Source organism: Megachile rotundata, chromosome 13 (assembly GCF_050947335.1).
Source record: "Megachile rotundata isolate GNS110a chromosome 13, iyMegRotu1, whole genome shotgun sequence".
In the NCBI taxonomy this organism is placed as follows: Eukaryota; Metazoa; Arthropoda; class Insecta; order Hymenoptera; family Megachilidae; genus Megachile; species Megachile rotundata.
In genome coordinates this window covers 8,575,450-8,596,045 of record NC_134995.1, presented here as the reverse complement: position 1 = coordinate 8,596,045, position 20,596 = coordinate 8,575,450, and the positions used below count along the sequence as shown (strand labels likewise).

Sequence of the window (20,596 nt, the reverse complement as noted above, 5' to 3'; positions counted from 1 at the left end):
AAAAATTTTAAAACCTTGCTTCTCACATAGGAACTAAAAAATAATTATTCCATTGAAAAAAATAAAAAATTTTGAAACCTTGCTTCTCCCCACAAAAAAAAAATAATTTTAATACTCTGCTTCTCACAATGAAATTAAAAAAAACCTCCATTAACAGTAATAAAATTCAAATCCCTCCTACCGACACAAGAATGATCAAACATTCCTTAAAGCGTCGAACCGGATCAAAAATCGCGAAAATCACGATTAATTCATAAGGCTAGTCCTCGAAATCCCGGACTCGTGTGTGATCCTTGACTTTTACACGCGGAATAAATTATTGGTAAAAAGGTGAATCGAGTGGGCAAGGAATTCACCGGATTGCCCTTCTATTTTTTTGCTAGAAATGATTTTCTGAACCGTTAAGAACCGCCGTTGTGACACTGCGTGCATTTATGGAGCAAGGAAAGGAATAATCAGCTAATGAAGGATATGGGAAAGAGCAAAACCGTGCACATTGTGTATCGTAAAATGTTCTTTACGTTCAATAGTAAGTATAGCTTGCTCGTTTCAGGCTGAGTTTAAACAAGACCGGTCGGCAATTAAACATACTGAACGTATTACGTGTTCAGCTATTACGTTCGAGTATGTGCGTTTTTGAGATATGAAACAGGATCGAAGAATTCTGTGTGTTTGTTTTATGATAGTTGAATATAGTGGTGGAAGCTATTAGTAATATGCAAGCGATATGATACTAGATAAATGATAGAAACCACTTTTAACATTATTTAGATTTATTTAAAAAAATTATTGGAAAATTTAGATTCATTAGAAAAATTCAAAGTTAACATTTTAAATGTACAAGTATAATTTTTATATTCATATGGTGATTCAAATAATATGAGGATATTAGTAATATTAGTAGGATAATAAAATTAGAATTTTACTGATTAATTTTCAAGTTTGGACATTTAATAATATTTGAAAATTTGATAATTCTGATTGAGACTTAAATTAAAGTCCTCAAAGAAATCTTGAATTCTAAATCAATGTAATATAATACTATTCAAAATTACATTCTTTTTATTATTATACCAATACATGTGAGTGACAGTACCAACATAAACATCAATTTTCTATAATAATATTGACATTTTCTGCTAATACCAATACCTTTGCATTTTGAATTGAAAATAATTAAATTAAAGATCAAAATGAAATTTTTAGATCAAACCTATCAAATTGAAGATCAAAATGAAATTTTTAGTTCAAACTTGAAAATTTTAATTTAACTTGATACATAACGATATAATTTGATGTATAATGGAATAAAAGTTTCTTATCGTTTATAGATGATTTTTAAGCAATGGATTTGTTCAGTGGTAAACATGTTCCGCAATCGATCGATGTTAATCAAACGTATTCCAGAAATGATTAAATTGCACGCACTATTTGGAATTCATAGACTGTAACGCGGATGCGAAATAGAGTTAATTTGCATGCAAGTTTTCCATTCAGGAATGAGGAGAATTTTATTGAGAGGATTTAAGAAAGTTCTCGAGCATCATTATCATTGACTAAGGAGTTACCGATGTCAACTCACGAGTTGGCGCGTGACACAGGTGTTCAGAAGAGCAATTGTTCTTTCCTTCTCAATTTCTAATAGGTTTTCTACGTTTCTGAATATTTAAATATTGCAATTTCCAAGATCCAAATTTCTACACTTATCTAAATTTGTCAAGAAACTTCTACCCTTCTATCCAAATTTTCAAATTTCCACAACCCCAAATTTCTACCCTCCTAAATATCCAAATTTCCAAATTTCCATAAACCCGTTCCACTTTTCTAAATATCCAACTTCAAATTTTCATCCCCTCAAATTTCTACATTTCTACATTTCTGAATACTGAGTTTGGGAATATAGAGATTTGGAGACGTAGTGATTTGGGAATTTCGGGATCTGGGAATACAGAAATTTAGGGAGTTACATAATTTGAGATCTGAGACTTGGGAGACATAGAATTTGGAAATTTTGTAATTTGGGGATGTAGGTAGTTGAAGGTATTGGAATTTGAGAATATAAAGACTTAAAGACATAGAACTTTGGTGATTTAGGGATTTGGGGTGCTATACAATTTGAGATGTGAGAATTGGACAACATAGGAATTTGGGAACCTTGCAAAATCAAGCTTACATTTATCAGACTTCCAGTTATCAAGCTTACAATTATCCAGCTTGCCAAATGCCTATGATGACCAAATTTCTACTCTTAAGTATCTAAATTTGTCAAGAAACTACCTTTCCATCCAAATTTTCAAATCTCCACAACCCCAAATTTCTACCCTCCTAAATATTCAAATTTCCAAATTTCCATAAACCCGTTCCACTTTTCTAAATATCCAACTTCAAATTTTCATCCCCTCAAATTTCTACATTTCTGAATACGCAAACATTCAAACTCCAACTTCAACGTTTCTAAACCCCAAACTGTCAAACCCCAAATTCCACATTCCCACATACCGATGTCAACCCACGAGTTGGCGCGTGGTGTTCAGAAGAGCCACTCCAATTGGTCAGAATAGAAAAATGGCCTCACACGTATTTTCGGCGGTATATTGGCTCTCGCGGTCGTCAATTAGCCGAAAAACAGGCAAACTTCTCTCAAGTGGTACTTGCGTTCAGCAGTTGTCATTCTCATTTGCCGAAATGTAACTACAAATGTTCACGGTGCTTTTACTTTGTGTCACCAACTCGTGGGTTGACATCGATACACTCCATGGGAATTTCGTAATGGTTTCACGACTCTCACGTTTCCTCCGAAACTTCCATAGATCCGACAATTAACTGTCAACGAATATTTTACATTCTTCTTCTAAGAATTCCGGTTCTTCACAATTTTAACGGTAATTTACGACATCTTGGTATGTCCTAGGTTCTATCTTAAAAATCTGCTTAAGTACGTGATATTTCATACGAGGATCGATTCTGATAGCTGGAGGACGTTTCGGGTACTTTCACATTCTTGGGCACCAACTTTCGGACTGGTTATCGAATGGTCTCAGGTGCCGAAATTTCTACCGGTTATAATTTCGAGATTACCCAACACATTTCCTTTCGTCGTGAAAAAGACATGGGGATTTCGAACGACAACGGGGAATAATGATCTCTCTTCACGGTGAAAGTACGGCGATTATTGATCGCTTGAGGAGCAATAATTAGATGATCGAGGAAAAACATGCGTTCTTATGCGTGGAATTTGTGAAACAAGAATTTTGTCGTATAAAGTGAAGATGTTACGGGTTCAATGTTAAAAGGCTACCATCATATGATTGAGTATAGAGTATTAAGTATAGTAGTTTCTGTTTTATATTTTGAGTAATATTCATTTAGTTTCGGTTTGGATGATTTATGTGGATGATTATGTTCTGATCATTTTTGGTTTATTGATATACTACTTTGGTTCTCTATTATTTTATTACTTTCGCTGTTTTATTATTGTGGTGTTCTACTTTTTACTGTTTTAGTGTTGTACTATATTATCTACTTTAGTATTCCATCATTGTACTATTTTACAGTTTTATTGCTCTACTATTCTACTATTCTACTATTCTACTATTCTACTATTCTACTATTCTACTATTCTACTATTCTACTATTCTACTATTCTACTATTCTACTATTCTACTATTCTACTATTCTACTATTCTACTATTCTACTATTCTACTATTCTACTATTCTACTATTCTACTATTCTACTATTCTACTATTCTACTATTCCACTATTCTACTATTCTACTATTCTAAATTAGACTGCTCTACCATTTTACTATATTTACTATTTTTCTTTTCTACCACTCTACAGTTCTACTATTTGACTATTCTACTATATTACTATTTTACCATTCTGCAATCCTTTCATCTATTATACGCTACTATATGCTTTACATCTACTATATGCTTTACTATTTCATTATTTTTATCATTTTTTATATACTACTATTTGCTCCTTTGCCTTTTACTCTTCTTCCGTTTTGTTGTTTTACATAAAGTCAAAACTCTTTAATGAACTTTAACAAACTTTATTGATTTTTTAATCAAATTAAGACATGTCTGTATAACAATTCTTAACTACTAAAACAATAGTACATAAAACAGTAATGGATTGATTGATTGATTATTGTTGTGGGCATCGACTACTATGGTCATTAGCCCGCAAACAGTAATGGACTACTATTTTCAACTATAACTAACAACTATATATACCAATAATTATTTACTATGAATAAGAATAATTAATTATTACACAACTACAATTCACTATATATCATAATGATTAACTGTCACATCTAACAATAATCAACTATTCTAAACTTAACTACTTAATTACTAAAACAGTAATGAACTGCTATATTTAACTATAACTAGCATCTATATATACCAATAATTATTTACTATGAATAAGAATAATTAACTATTACACAACTATAATTCACTATATACCATAATAATTAACTACCACGTCTAACAATAATCAACTATTCTAAACTTAACTACTTAATTACTAAAACAGTGATGAACTACTGTATTTAACTATAACTAGCAACTATATATACCAATAATAATTACTATAAATAAGAATAATTAACTATTACACAACTATAATTCACTATATACCATAATAATTAACTATCACATCTAATAGTAATCAACTATTCTAAACTTAACTACTTAACTACTAAAACAGTAATGAACTACTATATTTAACTATAACTAGCAACTATATATACCAATAATAATTTACTATAAATAAGAATAATTAACTACCGCATCTAACAATAATCAGCAACTACATACAATAATAATTAATAGTAAAGTACTAAAGTATCAGTAAGCATATATAAACAAAGATTACGTACAAGGCCGCCATCTTCCCTGCGCGCGTTACGCAGCACTTACGCGGAACGTTTACCAGCAAATAAAAGAAGAAAATCGTAACGGGAAAACGGCAAGTAGGTGCATGTTTTTCGATCATTTTGTTGTTCTCGTGGACGTTGGCCTTGAGTCAATAAGTAATATGCAAGAGGTAAAAGTGGGGTAGTGAACTTGCCTGTTGCCACGAAACTAGTTATCCAAGAATGTAATAAGCAGATATACCGGTGCCGTGGAAATCATATGACACGCATGGACACACATTGAACACGGTCATTGCTCAATGTGCCATGTCCTCCTATAAACATACGGACCGTTTTATTTTAGGTTGATCTACCCACATGTTTACGTCGATGACTATACTCGATGTTGGTAAAGCAATATTGCACCAAGGATGCGATTTCATTTCATGTCATTTGTGACACATAATCAAATATTTTCCATTTATAATTTTATGCAGAGGGCTCATTAATCCTCAAGGATGCGATTTCATTTCATATCCTTGGTGACTCAGCCCTCGGTTTTCTCTGTATAAAATTAGAAATGATATTTGATTCAAAAGAAATGAGATCTAGATCTATGATAAGTCTTTCCTGTCATTAGAAGGCGGTCATCCGTAAAAATGAATTTTAAACAAAGAGTAGATATAACAAGAGACGACACTAGACAAGGAAACCAACCTCCTAGAGAGAAGAGGACCAATTTAAATGCCTAAATCAAAAGAATCGGGGGTGCGCATGCGCATAGTGTAGAAGTATGGCGGTCGAAAAAGAATAGTTTAAACCTGCATATTCACCAGTAATTTATTTGTAATAAATATTTTGTCATATCTCTGTAACACATTCATCAGTAATTTCTTGTGATATATAGTTTTTCATTTTCTTAGAAGTTATTTGTAATAATCATTGAGTAATACGTATTCTTCAAATATATTTTGTAGGGCAATCATTTTTATTCTTTTCTTTTTAAACTTTTCAACGCCGTAAAATTGATAAAAGTACCTCGAAAGACAATATTATATACAGAAAATTTATTACGAATATATTCCAAATTATTAGGGGTTGACACGAAAGTAGATTTGCTCGATTTAAATTTCCCGCTTGTTTGTACAACTAATTTAAAGGGATAGCGTTTTCGAGAGATCAAAGGTGCCGACAGAGAGTGCCTCCGGGAAATTTGTAAATTCGTTTCTGAATTCCTACATTTGCAAATTACACAATTTCTACATTCTCATATTTCCAAATTTCTAAATTTTAATAATTGAAAGTTTCTCACTTATTAATAATTGAGCAGATTCTAACTTCCCTAATTCCTCAGTTTCATATATAATAAATTTGTAAATTTTTTAACTTCACATGTTATACTAATCAAAATTTACTAGCTTAACATGTTGCACTAATTAAATCTACGGTTATGTCTTGTCATTTGCATTTAACGAGGAAAAATCCTTTCAAACGTACTTGATCTACATTGTTGCTGTTGGCGGTCATATACACAAGAAATAAATGTAGAACAAGTATGTTATTGCCTTCAAAGATGTTTATTGTAGAAATTATTCAAATGGTTGATATAATGTATAAAATTTGAATATATTTTCATTTGTTTCTCAGTTGTAGTACAATCTTGTACTTTGGGACGTTTATCAAGTTTAAAAATTGTTAAATTTTAATAAGCTTGAAAATTGTCAAATTGTAGCAAGTTTGAAAATAATTAAATTTTATCAAGTTTGAAAATTGTTAAATTTTATCAAGTTTGAAAATTGTTAAATTTTATCAAGTTTGAAAATTGTTAAATTCTATCAAGTTTGAAAATAATTATATTTTATCAAATTTGAAGATTGTTAAATTCTATCAAATTTGAAAATTGTTAAATTGTAGCAAGTTTGAAAATAATTAAATTTTATCAAGTTTGAAAATTGTTCAATTTTATCAAGTTTGAAAATTGTTAAATTTTATCAAGTCTCAAATGATTAAATTTATAAACTTACAAATTTCCACAAAAATTCCAAAAAATATTCAACAAACGTAGGGTCCCTAAATCTCTAAATCCGACCCTGTCGAATGAATGTCCCCAACAAAATGGTGTCCCCAAGAAATCTGAATGCTAAGAAATCACAGGGAATCGGAATCGAGCCTCGATGACGAAAGTAGGCATCGTTCGTGTATGCATCGTGAACGAAAGAATGTCGTCCTGACACATGGTCGATTAAGTAACGAAGAAAACCGAGAAAGACGAGCCGGTAACTCATTACGTGCTTACCGAACGTAAACAGTCATCCAAGTGATGGATTTTGTAAATAACTGTTGCCATTTTGTGAAACACGCTAAGTGTTACGTTCTGTGTGTCCTTTCTATTAGGAGTTGAATCAATATCTTGTCGGGATTGGTTTTTTTGTGTTTTTGATCGGTGAGAGGGGATTTGGAAATTTTGATGTACTCGGATATTGGGGATTCGGGAATTTGGTGGGATGAGAAATTTGAGGATTTGGGAATTTTGGGAGTTGGGGAGTTGATAATTGAGGATTTGATCATTTGAGAAATTGGGAAATTTGGGGGTTTGGAAATTTGGAGATTTGGAGACTCAAATATTAGAATTTGGAAGATTTGGGAATTGGGAAATTTGGAAACTCAAATATTAGAATTTGGAAAATTTGGGAATTGGAAAATTTGGAAACTCAAATATTGGAATTTGAAAATTTGGAGCCTCAAATATTAGAATTTGGAAAATTTGAGAATTGGAAAATTTGGAAACGAAAATATTGGAATTTGAAAATTTGGAGTCTCAAATATTAGAATTTGGAAAATTTGAGAATTGGAAAATTTGGAAACGAAAATATTGGAATTTGGAAATTTGGAGCCTCAAATATTAGAATTTGGAAAATTTGAGAATTGGGAAATTTGGAAACTCAAATATTAGAATTTGGAAAATTTGAGAATTGGGAAATTTGGAGTCTCAAATATTAGAATTTGGAAAATTTGAGAATTGGGAAATTTGGAGTCTCAAATATTAGAATTTGGAAAATTTGAGAATTGGGAAATTCGGGGTTCCAAATATTAGAATTTGGAAAATTTGAGAATTGGGAAATTTGCAGTCCCAAATATTAGAATTTGGAAAATTTGAAAATTTAAAAATTTTGAGCCTCTAACATTGAAAACCTAATAATTTAAAAATTTGATAAGTTTGAAAACTTTTTAAAATATATTTTTCTACAAACTTGAAATGTCACGCATCAGAATTTGAATATTCAAATATTATTCATTGTATCTGTATTGTTTCATACATAAAAAAGTGAAGTATTTAATCTTTCAGTATTTGATTTTCACAAGTAGTGAATGAAGCTACGTTTTATAGTTAAATGTCATGCCGTTCATTAAAGAAAACCGTGGCCGTTCGATTTACCTCATTTGCCGCTAGTAGTATAGTCATTGATCTGTCAGACCAGGCGCGACAAGTAGTATATATCCATGTATTATCAGACGGAATTACTTAGCGGCGCACTTATTCACTTATGAAACATACGTTAATCATTTATAATACTACGTTGATCAATTTAAATATTTTGTTAAATATTTAAACATATTCTATATGTATGTACATCTGTGAGTGATTATTAAACCAATTATTAATGTATAAAGTAACTTTAATATGTTATTTTAATATATTAAACATGTTGTATTAATATGTTATTTTTCAATTTAATATATTACTTAATCCTTCTTAAATAACTATTTAATAATCTAAAATTTTTATTTAATTTTTTAAAATATTTCATTTATTGTTATACTTTTCTTATGTACATTTTATTTATTATTATACAATTTTTGTTCTTATTTTTTTTTACTATTAAATTTACATTTTATTAACATTATTTTATTGTTATTTAAATTTACAAATTTTATTTTTATTTACTGTTGTGTGTTTTTATACACATCTTATGTTACTTCTGTTATAAACATTTCTTTTATTATTGTATTTTTTATACATACAATTAATTCAATGTCTTTACCTTTTCCCTACAATTTGGAATCTCAACATTTTCCCGCCATTTCTTCAAATTCGAAAAACCATCCACAACAATAATGTTTATTTTGACAAACGAAATTATAAAAATGTTCCTTATTATTGTATTTTTTATACACGTCTTATTTATTCTTATAAACAAATTAATTTAATGTCTTCACCTTCATTGTACAATTTTAAATCTCAACATTTTCCCGCCATTTCTTCAAATTCGAAATATAATGAACAATGACGATGTTCATTTTAACAAACGAAGTTATAAAAATGTCGTCTATCATTGTATTTTTTATACACGTCATATTTATTCTTATAAACAAATTAATTTAATGTTCTCATCTTCTCCCTACAATTTTGAATCTGAACATTTTCCCGCTCTTTCTTTAAATTCGAAATATGACGAACAATGACAATGTTCATTTTAACAAACGAAGTAACTTACATAGCGAAAGTAAATGCAAGATTTTAACAGCAAAACGATAAATAATTAATGAATTCTTTTTTACTCCTTGCAGAGTAGTACGAGCACGCGAGATTGCGGGACGAACGTCGCGAGAATGATGAGTTCGATGCAAACACAATTGCCCGGCTCGTTGCAGGATTATCAAGTCGATCCTTACCGACTCCTAGAAGACGACCTGAAAGATATCTACGACGATATACGAGAGGTCAGTAGATTTTCATGATCCAACGATCTATTTTAACCGCGATGATATAACGTCGTCGCATTAGCCAGTACACATGTACCTTTTTGTTGTTGCGTTTTGTACGTGCACTTTCTCCATACGGTTGTTTCTCCTTTCGCACACTCGCGAGGCAAGGTGCAAAAACGTGGTAGTCGGATTCCTTAAACGGAAGAGTAATATTCTTTTCACGTTGCCTCTAGCGAGAATTGCTGTGAGAAATTGTGTATTTGGGAAAAGTACACGGTGGGAAGTTGCGTCGTTAATGACTATGTGTAATTTTAAGGTGTGTTGGAGGATTTGAAGGATTTAGGGATTTATTTTTTATAATAGATTTGTGATTTGTTGGATAATTCAAGTTCCAAATTTTTACGTTTGAAAATTTGTAAATTTCTAAATTTGTGGATTTGTAGATTTGTAAATTTCTAAATTGGTAAATTGGTAAATTTGAATATTTGAAAGTTTAAAAATTTGTAAATTTGTACTTTTAAATTTCAAAATTAGTAAATTTGAAAATTTGCAAATTTGCAAATTTGGTACTCTCCAATTTCTAAATTGGTAAATTTGCAAATTTGCAAATTTGGTACTTCTCAATTTTTTAATTTTTAAAGTTGTTAAATTAGTAAATTATGACATTATCAAATTTCCAAGTTATTAAATTTGAAAATTTCCAAATTTTTGTATTTAAAAATTGTAGACTTCCACATTTCTAATTTTTATAAATTTTAACTTTTCTAATATTATATTAAATAATTACCAGCTATTTTTAACACAATTCTAAATTTCCAAAATCAAAAAATAAACAAACGGAAAATTATAATTATGAATCCCATTATAATTTTGATTGTTAAGAACAATGACTATTAAAATAGTTTCGAGCACGTCCGTTTCTTGAAACAAAGTTTCTAATTGGTATCCCCGTACAACCAGTCGTATCATGTGATTGCAAAAGCGATAATTTCCCTGAAGTCACTAGAACCATAACACGAAACTCTCACGTTTCTTCGAGGCGAGTCCAGTGCCTCGTTGATGTCGATTTCCTGCTGCCATTTTCGGTGCAAAGCGCACCGATTCGACTCGAATCAGCAACTACTTCCGCCGCAACGTTTTAACAGGAAGTGGCAATTGAGATCCGGAAGAAAATTATGCATTATGCTGCGATTAAACAAATTTTTTAATTCTCGTTATTACAAGTTATTGTAATCTGAGTAATTGAGATATTTGTCTGAAGATCTGACCTTATTGTATCGCTGTGCGGTTACCTCGCATTATATTGCCATATATCAGATTTACCATCAGATGGATACTTTACTTTACAGTTTCTTAATCTTAAAAATTTTCTAATTTACAAGATTTCTGAATTAATAAAATTTCTTAATTTACAAGATTTTTAAATTTACAAAATTTATTTTTCGATAAGTTTTCTGTATTTAGACAATTTTTAAACTTGCACAATTTTTGAATCTACAAAATTTCTTAATCTCAATCTTCCATTAAAAATTTTAATTTCTCAACCTTCCACTTTCCACAATTTCTTAATTTGCAAAGTTCTGAACATTCAAACGATCAGACTGAAAGATTCATTAAAAGAAGGCGTTTCTATAAAAATAAATAATAAAGAATTTAGAAAGCGACGCTGCAAACAGACTCCAAATTAGATTATACCTGCAAATCGGTATTAAAGCATCGTGTCGGCCATGTTGGGGTTAATCGAGCACACGCGTCCGCGTAATCGCATTGCGGATCCAACGTTATCGTGTTTCAAGGCGCGATGAGAAAAAGTGCTTTCTAAACGCGTTTGCACGCGCATACGCAAATACAATAGTAACTAACCACGGTGAGTAAAAGTTCTACTCTCGGCCATATATGCAGACCGTGAAGTCCCGGCTGCTTTCGCTAGCGCGTGAACCACCTCGGGACGCGTCGCTTCGTCGTGAAAACGGAATTCCGCGCCATAAATATTGATAATTACGCGACTAGACACGACCGTTTAGCTTAGACAACGTGTAAACGAGGGAAGAATTCTGACGGCTGCGAGTCTGTCGAGTTTAGTATCGATATCTCGTAATGACGACACTTATGACACTGGTGATGATGATGCTTGATGTAACTAGATACGGAAGAGATTTATTGCTGAGTCTTGAGGTGTTATGTATGATCGTCTGGCAGGTGGCAATATAACACGCGGTAATATAACGCGTGGTAAAATAACATGCATTCAGACGGATGGATTAATGTTTGCATGATACATTAACGCGTCATGATTTCATATATGCACATCTAACACGTGTAAATGTAATTCGTGGCGATATAACGGGCGGCAATATAACGCGAGGCAAAATAAGATGCATTCAGACGGATGGATTAATGTTTGCATGATACATTAACGCGTCATGATTTCATATATGCACATCTAACACGTGTAAATGTAATTCGTGGCGATATAACGGGCAGCAATATAACGCGAGGCAAAATAACATGCATTCAGACGGATGGATTAATGTTTGCATGATACATTAACGCGTCATGATTTCATATATGCACATCTAACACGTGTAAATGTAATTCGTGGCGATATAACGGGCAGCAATATAACGCGTGGCAAAATAACATGCATTCAGACGAATGGATTAATATTTGCATAATGGATTAACGCGTCGTGATTTAATATATGCACATCTAACACGTGTAAATGTAATTCGTGGCGATATAACGGGCGGTAATATAACGCGTGGTAAAATAACATGCAATCATGCAGCGAATAATAGACGAGAACGTAACGAATTAATGTGTACGAATTTGACGAGTGTAAATGTAGTACGTGGTAATATAGCATGCGGCAATATAATGCGTGGCAATATAACACATAGTGATTCAATGTGTGGAGGTGCATGAATATTTATCGTGTGGAGATGCATGAAGATTTATCGTGTGGAGATACAATTTAGATGTAGTGAATAGAATTGTAACTTGTGGCAATATAACAAGTGGCAATATAACGCGTTGTTATATAATGTGTAATAGTCTAACGCATATCACTACACGGCATGAAGATTTAATGCGCAATAATATGTAGAAATATATTGCATTGGAATGTATCATGTGACAGTATCACATATTGCAATATATCACGCGGTAATATAATACTGCACCATACAGCACGATATGGAAACCTAAGACAACTCTACAGAACAGTTATAATAGCACAACAGCAAAATCGTAGATAACTAAGTAAATTATAAAAGTGTAAATTAATAAAAAAAATCGTAGAATGATATAACAGTAAATATGACAAAAAAAAAAAACACTTAATGGCAAAATAACTAGAGCTTTAATCTCCGAGCCATTAATCAAGTGTTAACGGTAAGAAGGAAATACCAAGCACGCATTCTCTATAACGAATTAATAAAATCATTCGAGCAGGTGATTCTGTAATTATTTCGAGAAGCGTACTAGCGTTCCCGTTTACAGTTAGAAGGACGTACAATTAAGCGTTTCCTGATGCATCGCTTTGGTATCGTGGCTTCCGATCACGTGGTCGCGGCCAGACGTCCAGAAAGTGTCTCTGACGTAAGCTTGCGAAACGAGCTAGTAACAAAGTGTTCCTTTCGACTTTGGCCAAATTCCAGGACGAACTTTCAGCCGATGTCACGGCTGGAATTCAAAGCGTGCTGCCTATAACGCCATTGCTCTCCTCTTTTTCTATCGCTCTTGCAACGAACGGTTTCCATCGTCACGTATGCGAATCGTCATCGTCATTATGGGCATCCATTGCCTATAGAAATTGCTCTTGATCAGCTGCTCGGGAATAAAATATGTAACGCCTGCATTGAATTCGAACAATATGCGTGCTGGATTCGGTATGTGGCAGGTGAAACGGTATCTGGGCTCGCTGTTCTAATGCCGCCGCCATTTTATTGAATGAAGTTCGAGTAACTGGACTGCAACCAGTTCTGATACTCGCTTTTTCGTTCGGTTTATTGCTGGAGATAATTTACTTTCAATAAATATTGATAATAGGATGATTAGAGAAGTCTTTTTATGTTTTATAGCTTCAGAGGTTTCGTTCGGTGGAAATTTATAGGGTAGTCTCGTTATATTGCCGTGGACGGGGAGACCATATACAGGGAACTTTTTCATCAGTGTTCCATCAATAAAAATTTCATTTTTTAAATTTAAAAATGTGCAAATTTAATGATGTAAAGGATTAAAAATTAATGATGTGAAAGATTGAAAATTTAAAAATGTGAAAAATTAAAAGTTTGCAAATCTGATAGTTTAAAAAAATTAATAGATAAAAAGTATTGAGTAGATAGTACATTAACAATGTAGCTAGATGAGTTGCAACAATTTTTTGTTTATAATTCTCATTATACTATGGTTCTAAATATGATCGTTCACATTATGTTGGTCAAAGTGCTAATTTCGCTTACGTAGTACTAACAAGGGGAATCCCGAGCTTGGATATTCCAAATGTTAAAACTTTATAACTATACTGGAAATACCCTAATTATAACTAAATCCATTTTCACTGTTAAAAATGGTGAAGATCCACCATTTTTTATTCCGCTTTGATATTTTTATTTCCGGAGACTACACAGGAATAAAACGTTTAACATCTTAATTAATAACCGATACGACATTGATATTGACAAGTAAGAAATGCATAAGTTATACTTCGTTCAATAAGTCATCCTTCATACTGAAAATAACTGGATTCTCCTTCGACGTACTAATTACAGATTTCCTCGATAATGAACGTGTACCGGTACGAACGCAAATTAAACCGCACGATCATTAATTAAACGTTCCTCGTTTGTAGTTCAAACTTCTCCATGCATATAACTAACGTAATATTTAAATTGGGTCTTTAGAATGTCTAAAATCAGCTACCGTAGTTAAAAATAGGATTACAGGAATGTGATTTCTCGTTCGGGTGCAACGCCCAAAGAGTGCTCATTGAAATTCTCACACCCTCACTTTGTCTACAACACTCGGAGAATACCTGTAGGAGAGAAATCAGAATTTAGGAACGGTTTTAGATCAATACTTAGTTACGCGCCTTTTGAATATCAATCATCTAACTTTCTGATCCATTGCATTCTCGAGCTACTCAGCCTTACTGTCTAAACATACGCAATTACTTCCAGTTTAACAATATCAAATACTTTCTATCGACGTTTACATGCTTTTGCTTGTTAATTTTATATAATGCTTTTAGATATGCTGTTATAGTAACACACACTTTTGCTGCCTACACACACTTGTGATACTTTTATAGTTTTATTGTGAATTAGGTATCAAAGCTTGCAGTTATTTTTGTTCTCAATAAGAAACGATTATTGAACGTTTCAATCAATGTTATCAGATCGTAGATATCCCTAGATCTCTACATCCCTATGTTTTTATATCCCTTGATCCATAGATCGCAGGTATCCCAATATCTCTCGATTTTGATATTCCTGGATCTCAATATCTTTACATCCAAATATTCCTAGATCTCAATATCCTTAGATCCAAATATCCCTAGATCCCAGTATCCCTCGATTTCAATATCCTTAAATTCCAATATTCTTAGATCCAATTATCCCTAGATTCCAATATCCGTACGTCCCAGATATCCCCAGATTCCAAGTATCACTAGATTCCAATATCCCTAGATCCCAAAATCCTTAGATCCCATTATTCCAATATTCCTAGATCCCTAGATCCCTAGATTTCAGTATTCCAATATTCCAATATCCCCAGATCCCAATATTCCTACATCCCAATATCCCTAGATCCCAAAATCCTTAGATCCCATAATTCCAATATTCCTAGATCCCTAGATCCCTAGATTTCAGTATTCCAATATTCCAATATCCCCAGATCCCAATATTCCTACATCCCAATATCTCTAGATCCCAAAATCCTTAGATCCCATAATTCCAATATTCCTAGATCCCTAGATCCCTAGATTTCAGTATTCCAATATTCCAATATCCCCAGATCCCAATATTCCTACATCCCAATATCTCTAGATCCCAAAATCCTTAGATCCCATTATTCCAATATTCCTAGATCCCTAGATCCCTAGATTTCAGTATTCCAATATTCCAATATCCCCAGATCCCAATATTCCTACATCCCAATATCCCTAGATTCAAAAATCCTTAGATCCTAAAATCCCTAAATCCCTAAATCTCTAAATCCCTAAATCCCAAAATTCCTAAATCCCTAAATCCCAAAATCCTTAGATTCCAATATCCCTAGATCCTAAAATCCTTAGATTCCAAGATCTCTAAACCCCAAAATTCTTAGATTCTAATATCTCTAGATCCAAAAATCCTTAGATCCCAAAATCCCTAAATTTCTAAATCCCTAAATCCCTAAATCCCTAAATCCGAAAATCCTTAGATTCCAATATCCCTAGATCCTAAAATCCTTAGATTCCAATATCCCTAAATCCCAAAATCCTTAGATTCCAATATCCCTAGATCCCAAAATTCTTAGATTCCAATATCCCTAAACCCTAAAATTCTTAGATTCTAATATCCCTAAATCCCAAAATCCTTAAATTCCAATATCCCTAAATCCCAATATTGCTAAATCCCAATCTCCCTAAATTCCAATATCCCCAAATCCCAATATCCCTATATTCCCATGTCCCTGAATTTCTTCCTATTATGAAAACCTCAAATATCCCTAGATTGTATACCCATAGAGTTGCTTAAGATTCAAAGACACTTTTGATGCCAAACATCCTTGCAATTAAAGTATTTCGAAAAATGTCGCTAGATCGCCCGCGTCTCCAGTGTCAGACCGTCCATTTCATCGCATGACTTATCGAATGTCGATTGTAGTGCCGGGTCGGTGAACGGGTTCACGAAAAAAACGAGTAACCGTCGCGACGTCGCGGTCGTTTCTAACGGCCTACGGGAACTACGTTTCACCGGTCTAAGTCAAGGTTACGTTTGCTATTGTTCCAGGCACTCATCAGGAACACGACGCAGAAGGAGCTGCAAACTATAGCGACGTACTACTTCGACGGCAAGGGAAAGGCTGTGCGGCCAATGGTAGCAATTCTCATGGCACGGGCTATCAATTACCACAAGGAAAGAAAGTGAGTTTGCGAGGGACACGCCCCTGAGGATTCCTTCAAGTTCGACGTTAATAAACTTTTATTGTGGGATTGTGATTAATTGGGACCATTTGTGATGATGTCGACGACTATTCTTGATACTGTCATATTATAGTTATTTTCATGATGTTGGTTATATTTTTGTTGGATGATAATTGGGTGATGTTTGATAATGGAATTTTTATTTGTATAATTTTATTTGTGGAATTTTTATTGTGTACACTTTTAGATAAATTTTACTATGTGTACTTTTATTATTTGCTATGTTAAGGTGCACTTTGTTGTTTACAATTTTAACTTGTACGCTTTTTGTTTACACTTTTACTATGTGCACTTTTATTATTTACACTTTCATTTTGATGCTTGAAAATGCTAAAATGAATGGGTACAATGGTCGTCTAAGCATTTTTAAATTGTAGAGATTGTTGGAGAGGTTTCTTTAAAATCTGTGTTAATTTTTGAGCTCAGGAATTAATATTAATTAATTTAATATTGGTTAATCATGTTAATGTTAATTGATTAATTTGATGTCGTTTGATTAATTGAATGTCAATTGATTAATTCAAAGTTGATTAATTGTTTTAACATTGTTTGATCAATTTAAAATTGATTAATTTAATGTCAACTTAAAATTGATTAATTTTACGTCAATTTGAAATTGATTAATTTTACGTCAATTTAAAATTGATTAATTTTGCATCAATTTAAAATTGATTAATTTTGCAGCAATTTAAAATTGATTAGTTTAACATCAATTTAAAATTGGTTAATTTAACATCAATTTAAAATTAATTAATTTAACATCAATTTAAAATTAATTACTTTTACGTTAATTTAAAATTGATTAATTTTACATCAATTTAACATTGATTACTTTAACGTCAATTTAAAAATAATTAATTTTACGTCAATTTAAAATTGATTAATTTTACATCAATTTAAAATTGATTACTTTTCAAGCGAAAAATTTTCAAAATCATAATAAATTTTCCCACATTTTTATGTGAAGTTGACATTCGTTCTTTGCAGAACAATTGCAATAATATTTTATCAGATATCTATTACCATAAATCGTTCAACAAAATTTATCAATAATCCAGCATAATTTATCCAAACATCAATAATTTATTTGTCAAACGCGGCGTTAAAGACGACACCGATTAGAAAGCAAAGAAAGAATGCGAGCGGTGTCTTTCTAATTCATAAATCGGCTCGAAAGCAATTATTACATTCGTGGTCGTCGGGTTAGGCGACGATGAATATGAATGAGATGTCCCGTGAATGAGAACTAGTGTAACACACACAATCGCACGTGCTCGGGTAAATACCGATGAACATGACTTTCAGATGTATGAAACTCAACGAATATAATCGTTCTGGTAACAAACGAGTTTCCTTGTCAGCGAACGTGTCAGCTATTGAATACCTATCTGTCTCATCGATTTCTTCATCTTCAGCTCGATCATTGTAACTGACTTCGCATAAGCACTCGAAAGCGTGTTAGCTTCGTGTAATGAATATTATCTCCTTGTATCTGCGAATTCTATCAATTTCTTCGCGGCTTTGTAATTTAATTGCTTGTAATCTGATTTTGAAATGATGGAAGGATGAACGATGGAACGTGATGTATTTGCTAGTTTTGCTTGATGCGAATTAACACGTTTTTACAAGTATTACTAGTTTTTACATAGCTAGTAATGAATTGGTAGTGAATAATTAAGTAATTGTTTGGTTTTAGCGATCTCTTAGCATCGCAACGACAGGTGGCGATGATTTCCGAGATGATCCACAATGCTTCTTTGATACACGATGACGTAATCGATCAGCCAGACTTTCGCCGGGGTAAACCTTCGGTCAACGTCGTTTGGAGTCAAAAGAAGGTAAGAGATATTTTCATATTTATTTAATGGAGCAGTGTTTCCCAAATTTCGAAATTTCCAAGTTGCTAAATTTTCAAATTTTTATATTTCCACGTTTGGATAGTTTGGAAATTTCTATATTTTCATATTATTACATTTGCAATATTTTAAATTTCCAAATTTCTAAATTTTGCATTAATAAATTTCCAAGTTTCCTAATTCGTAAATTTATACCTCAAGACCCCAAATTACTAAATTTTCAAGTTCCTAATTTTGTAGAATTTATCAATTTTAGAAGAGAATTTGTAAATTTGGAAATTGGTAAGTCTTCGTCTTAATGAATTAAGATTAAAAATGCTTATCAATACCTATTGGTAGATCACTATTGATAGATGTGGTAAATGAATTCATCTTAACTAAATTATTAATACATATGTATCAATATCTATCAATACTTAGTAATATATATTAATATCTATCCATATCCATCAATATCTAATTAATATTTGTCAGTATCTATCAATATTTATCAATATCTAATCAATATTTATCAGTGCCTATCAATGTTTATGAATATCTATTAATATCTATCAATATTTATCAATATCTTTCAATATCGAATAAATATTTGTAAGTATCTATCAATATTTATCAATATCTATTAATATCTATCAATATTTATCCATGCCTACCAATATTTATCAATATCTACTCAATATTTATCAATGTCTATCAATGTTTATGAATATCTACTAATATCTATCAATATTTATCAATATCTTTCAATATCGAATCAATATTTGTCAGTATCTATCAATATCTATCAATATCTATCAATATCTATCAATATCTGTTAATATTTATCAATGTCTATCAATATTTATCAGTATTTATCAATATCTACCAATATCTATCAATATCTATCAATATCTACCAGTATCTATCACAATATCTAATCAATATCTAATCAGTATCTATTAATACCTATCAATACCTATCAATATCTATCAATAACCAAAGTTATAGCACCCACGCCATCATCGTTCAAACCACCAAAATCCTGAAATTCCCATTTTCCAAGAACGTTCCACCATTTCCAAAGATCCACCAAGAATTTCGATATTTTCTTCCATCGGTCGTCGAACGCGTTGATCGATGAAAACCGAAACTCTCTCTGAAATACCACAGAGAGGAAGGAGGCTAATGCGATTCATGACTCTATCATACTGACCGTGCACGCTTTCTTGGCCTGGAACCGGAAACGGACCTCGTCCATTTTGTCTGTTCACCTGGCGATACTTCGACGTATAGAATCACTGAAAATCGGTGGCGCGATTAACGACCCGTTGGAACGAACAGCGTGAAATTAGCTCGAAAGTCGATGATTTTCCCAATTAGATTTCTCGTTGGCATTGTTTGCTGTTATAGCTCCTTTCAAAATTATATCCGATTCCTTGGAAACATGATTCATTGTCAATTTTAGTAAAAAAACTTAAATCAAGAGAAATTACTTGAGGATGTGATCATTTCTGTGTAGTGAAAGATTATGTAGTAAGGTGTTTAATCTGGTGAAGATTAAAGACTGATTAAAAATAACTTTGTTCGAAATCATCTGTAGTGTATAAAATAATTATTATAATTTGTAGAAGATAAATTTATTTGAAAATTAAAGATGAAGACTTGGATCAGATTTTTATGAAGTTTGTAAAATTTATAAAATTATATTTTTGTATTCGTTTTTGCAAATTTTGAAATTTATCAATACTTTGATTGTTCTAGTTTATAGGTTATGGTTCATATGTTATACATTATATGCCACATGTTAAGGCTCATATGTTATACATTATATGTCACATGTTAAAGCTCACATGTTATACATTATATGCCACATGTTATGGCTCATATGTTACATATTATATGTCACATGTTAAAGCTCACATGTTATACATTATATGCCACATGTTATGGCTCATATGTTACATATTATATGTCACATGTTCAAGCTCAC

General features: G+C 32.0%; 1 protein-coding gene across 1 annotated transcript in view; it reads left to right on the top strand.

Annotated features, from left to right (window-relative positions):
* qless (decaprenyl diphosphate synthase subunit 1 qless) overlaps window positions 1-20,596 on the top strand; it is a 70,787-nt gene that overhangs the window by 36,517 nt on the left and 13,674 nt on the right. Inside the window, exons 2-4 of the mRNA XM_003704101.3 lie at window positions 9,442-9,594; window positions 16,578-16,711; window positions 18,468-18,609. Of these exons, the coding sequence (XP_003704149.2) occupies window positions 9,442-9,594; window positions 16,578-16,711; window positions 18,468-18,609 (429 nt within the window). The remainder of the gene's footprint in view (window positions 1-9,441; window positions 9,595-16,577; window positions 16,712-18,467; window positions 18,610-20,596) is intronic.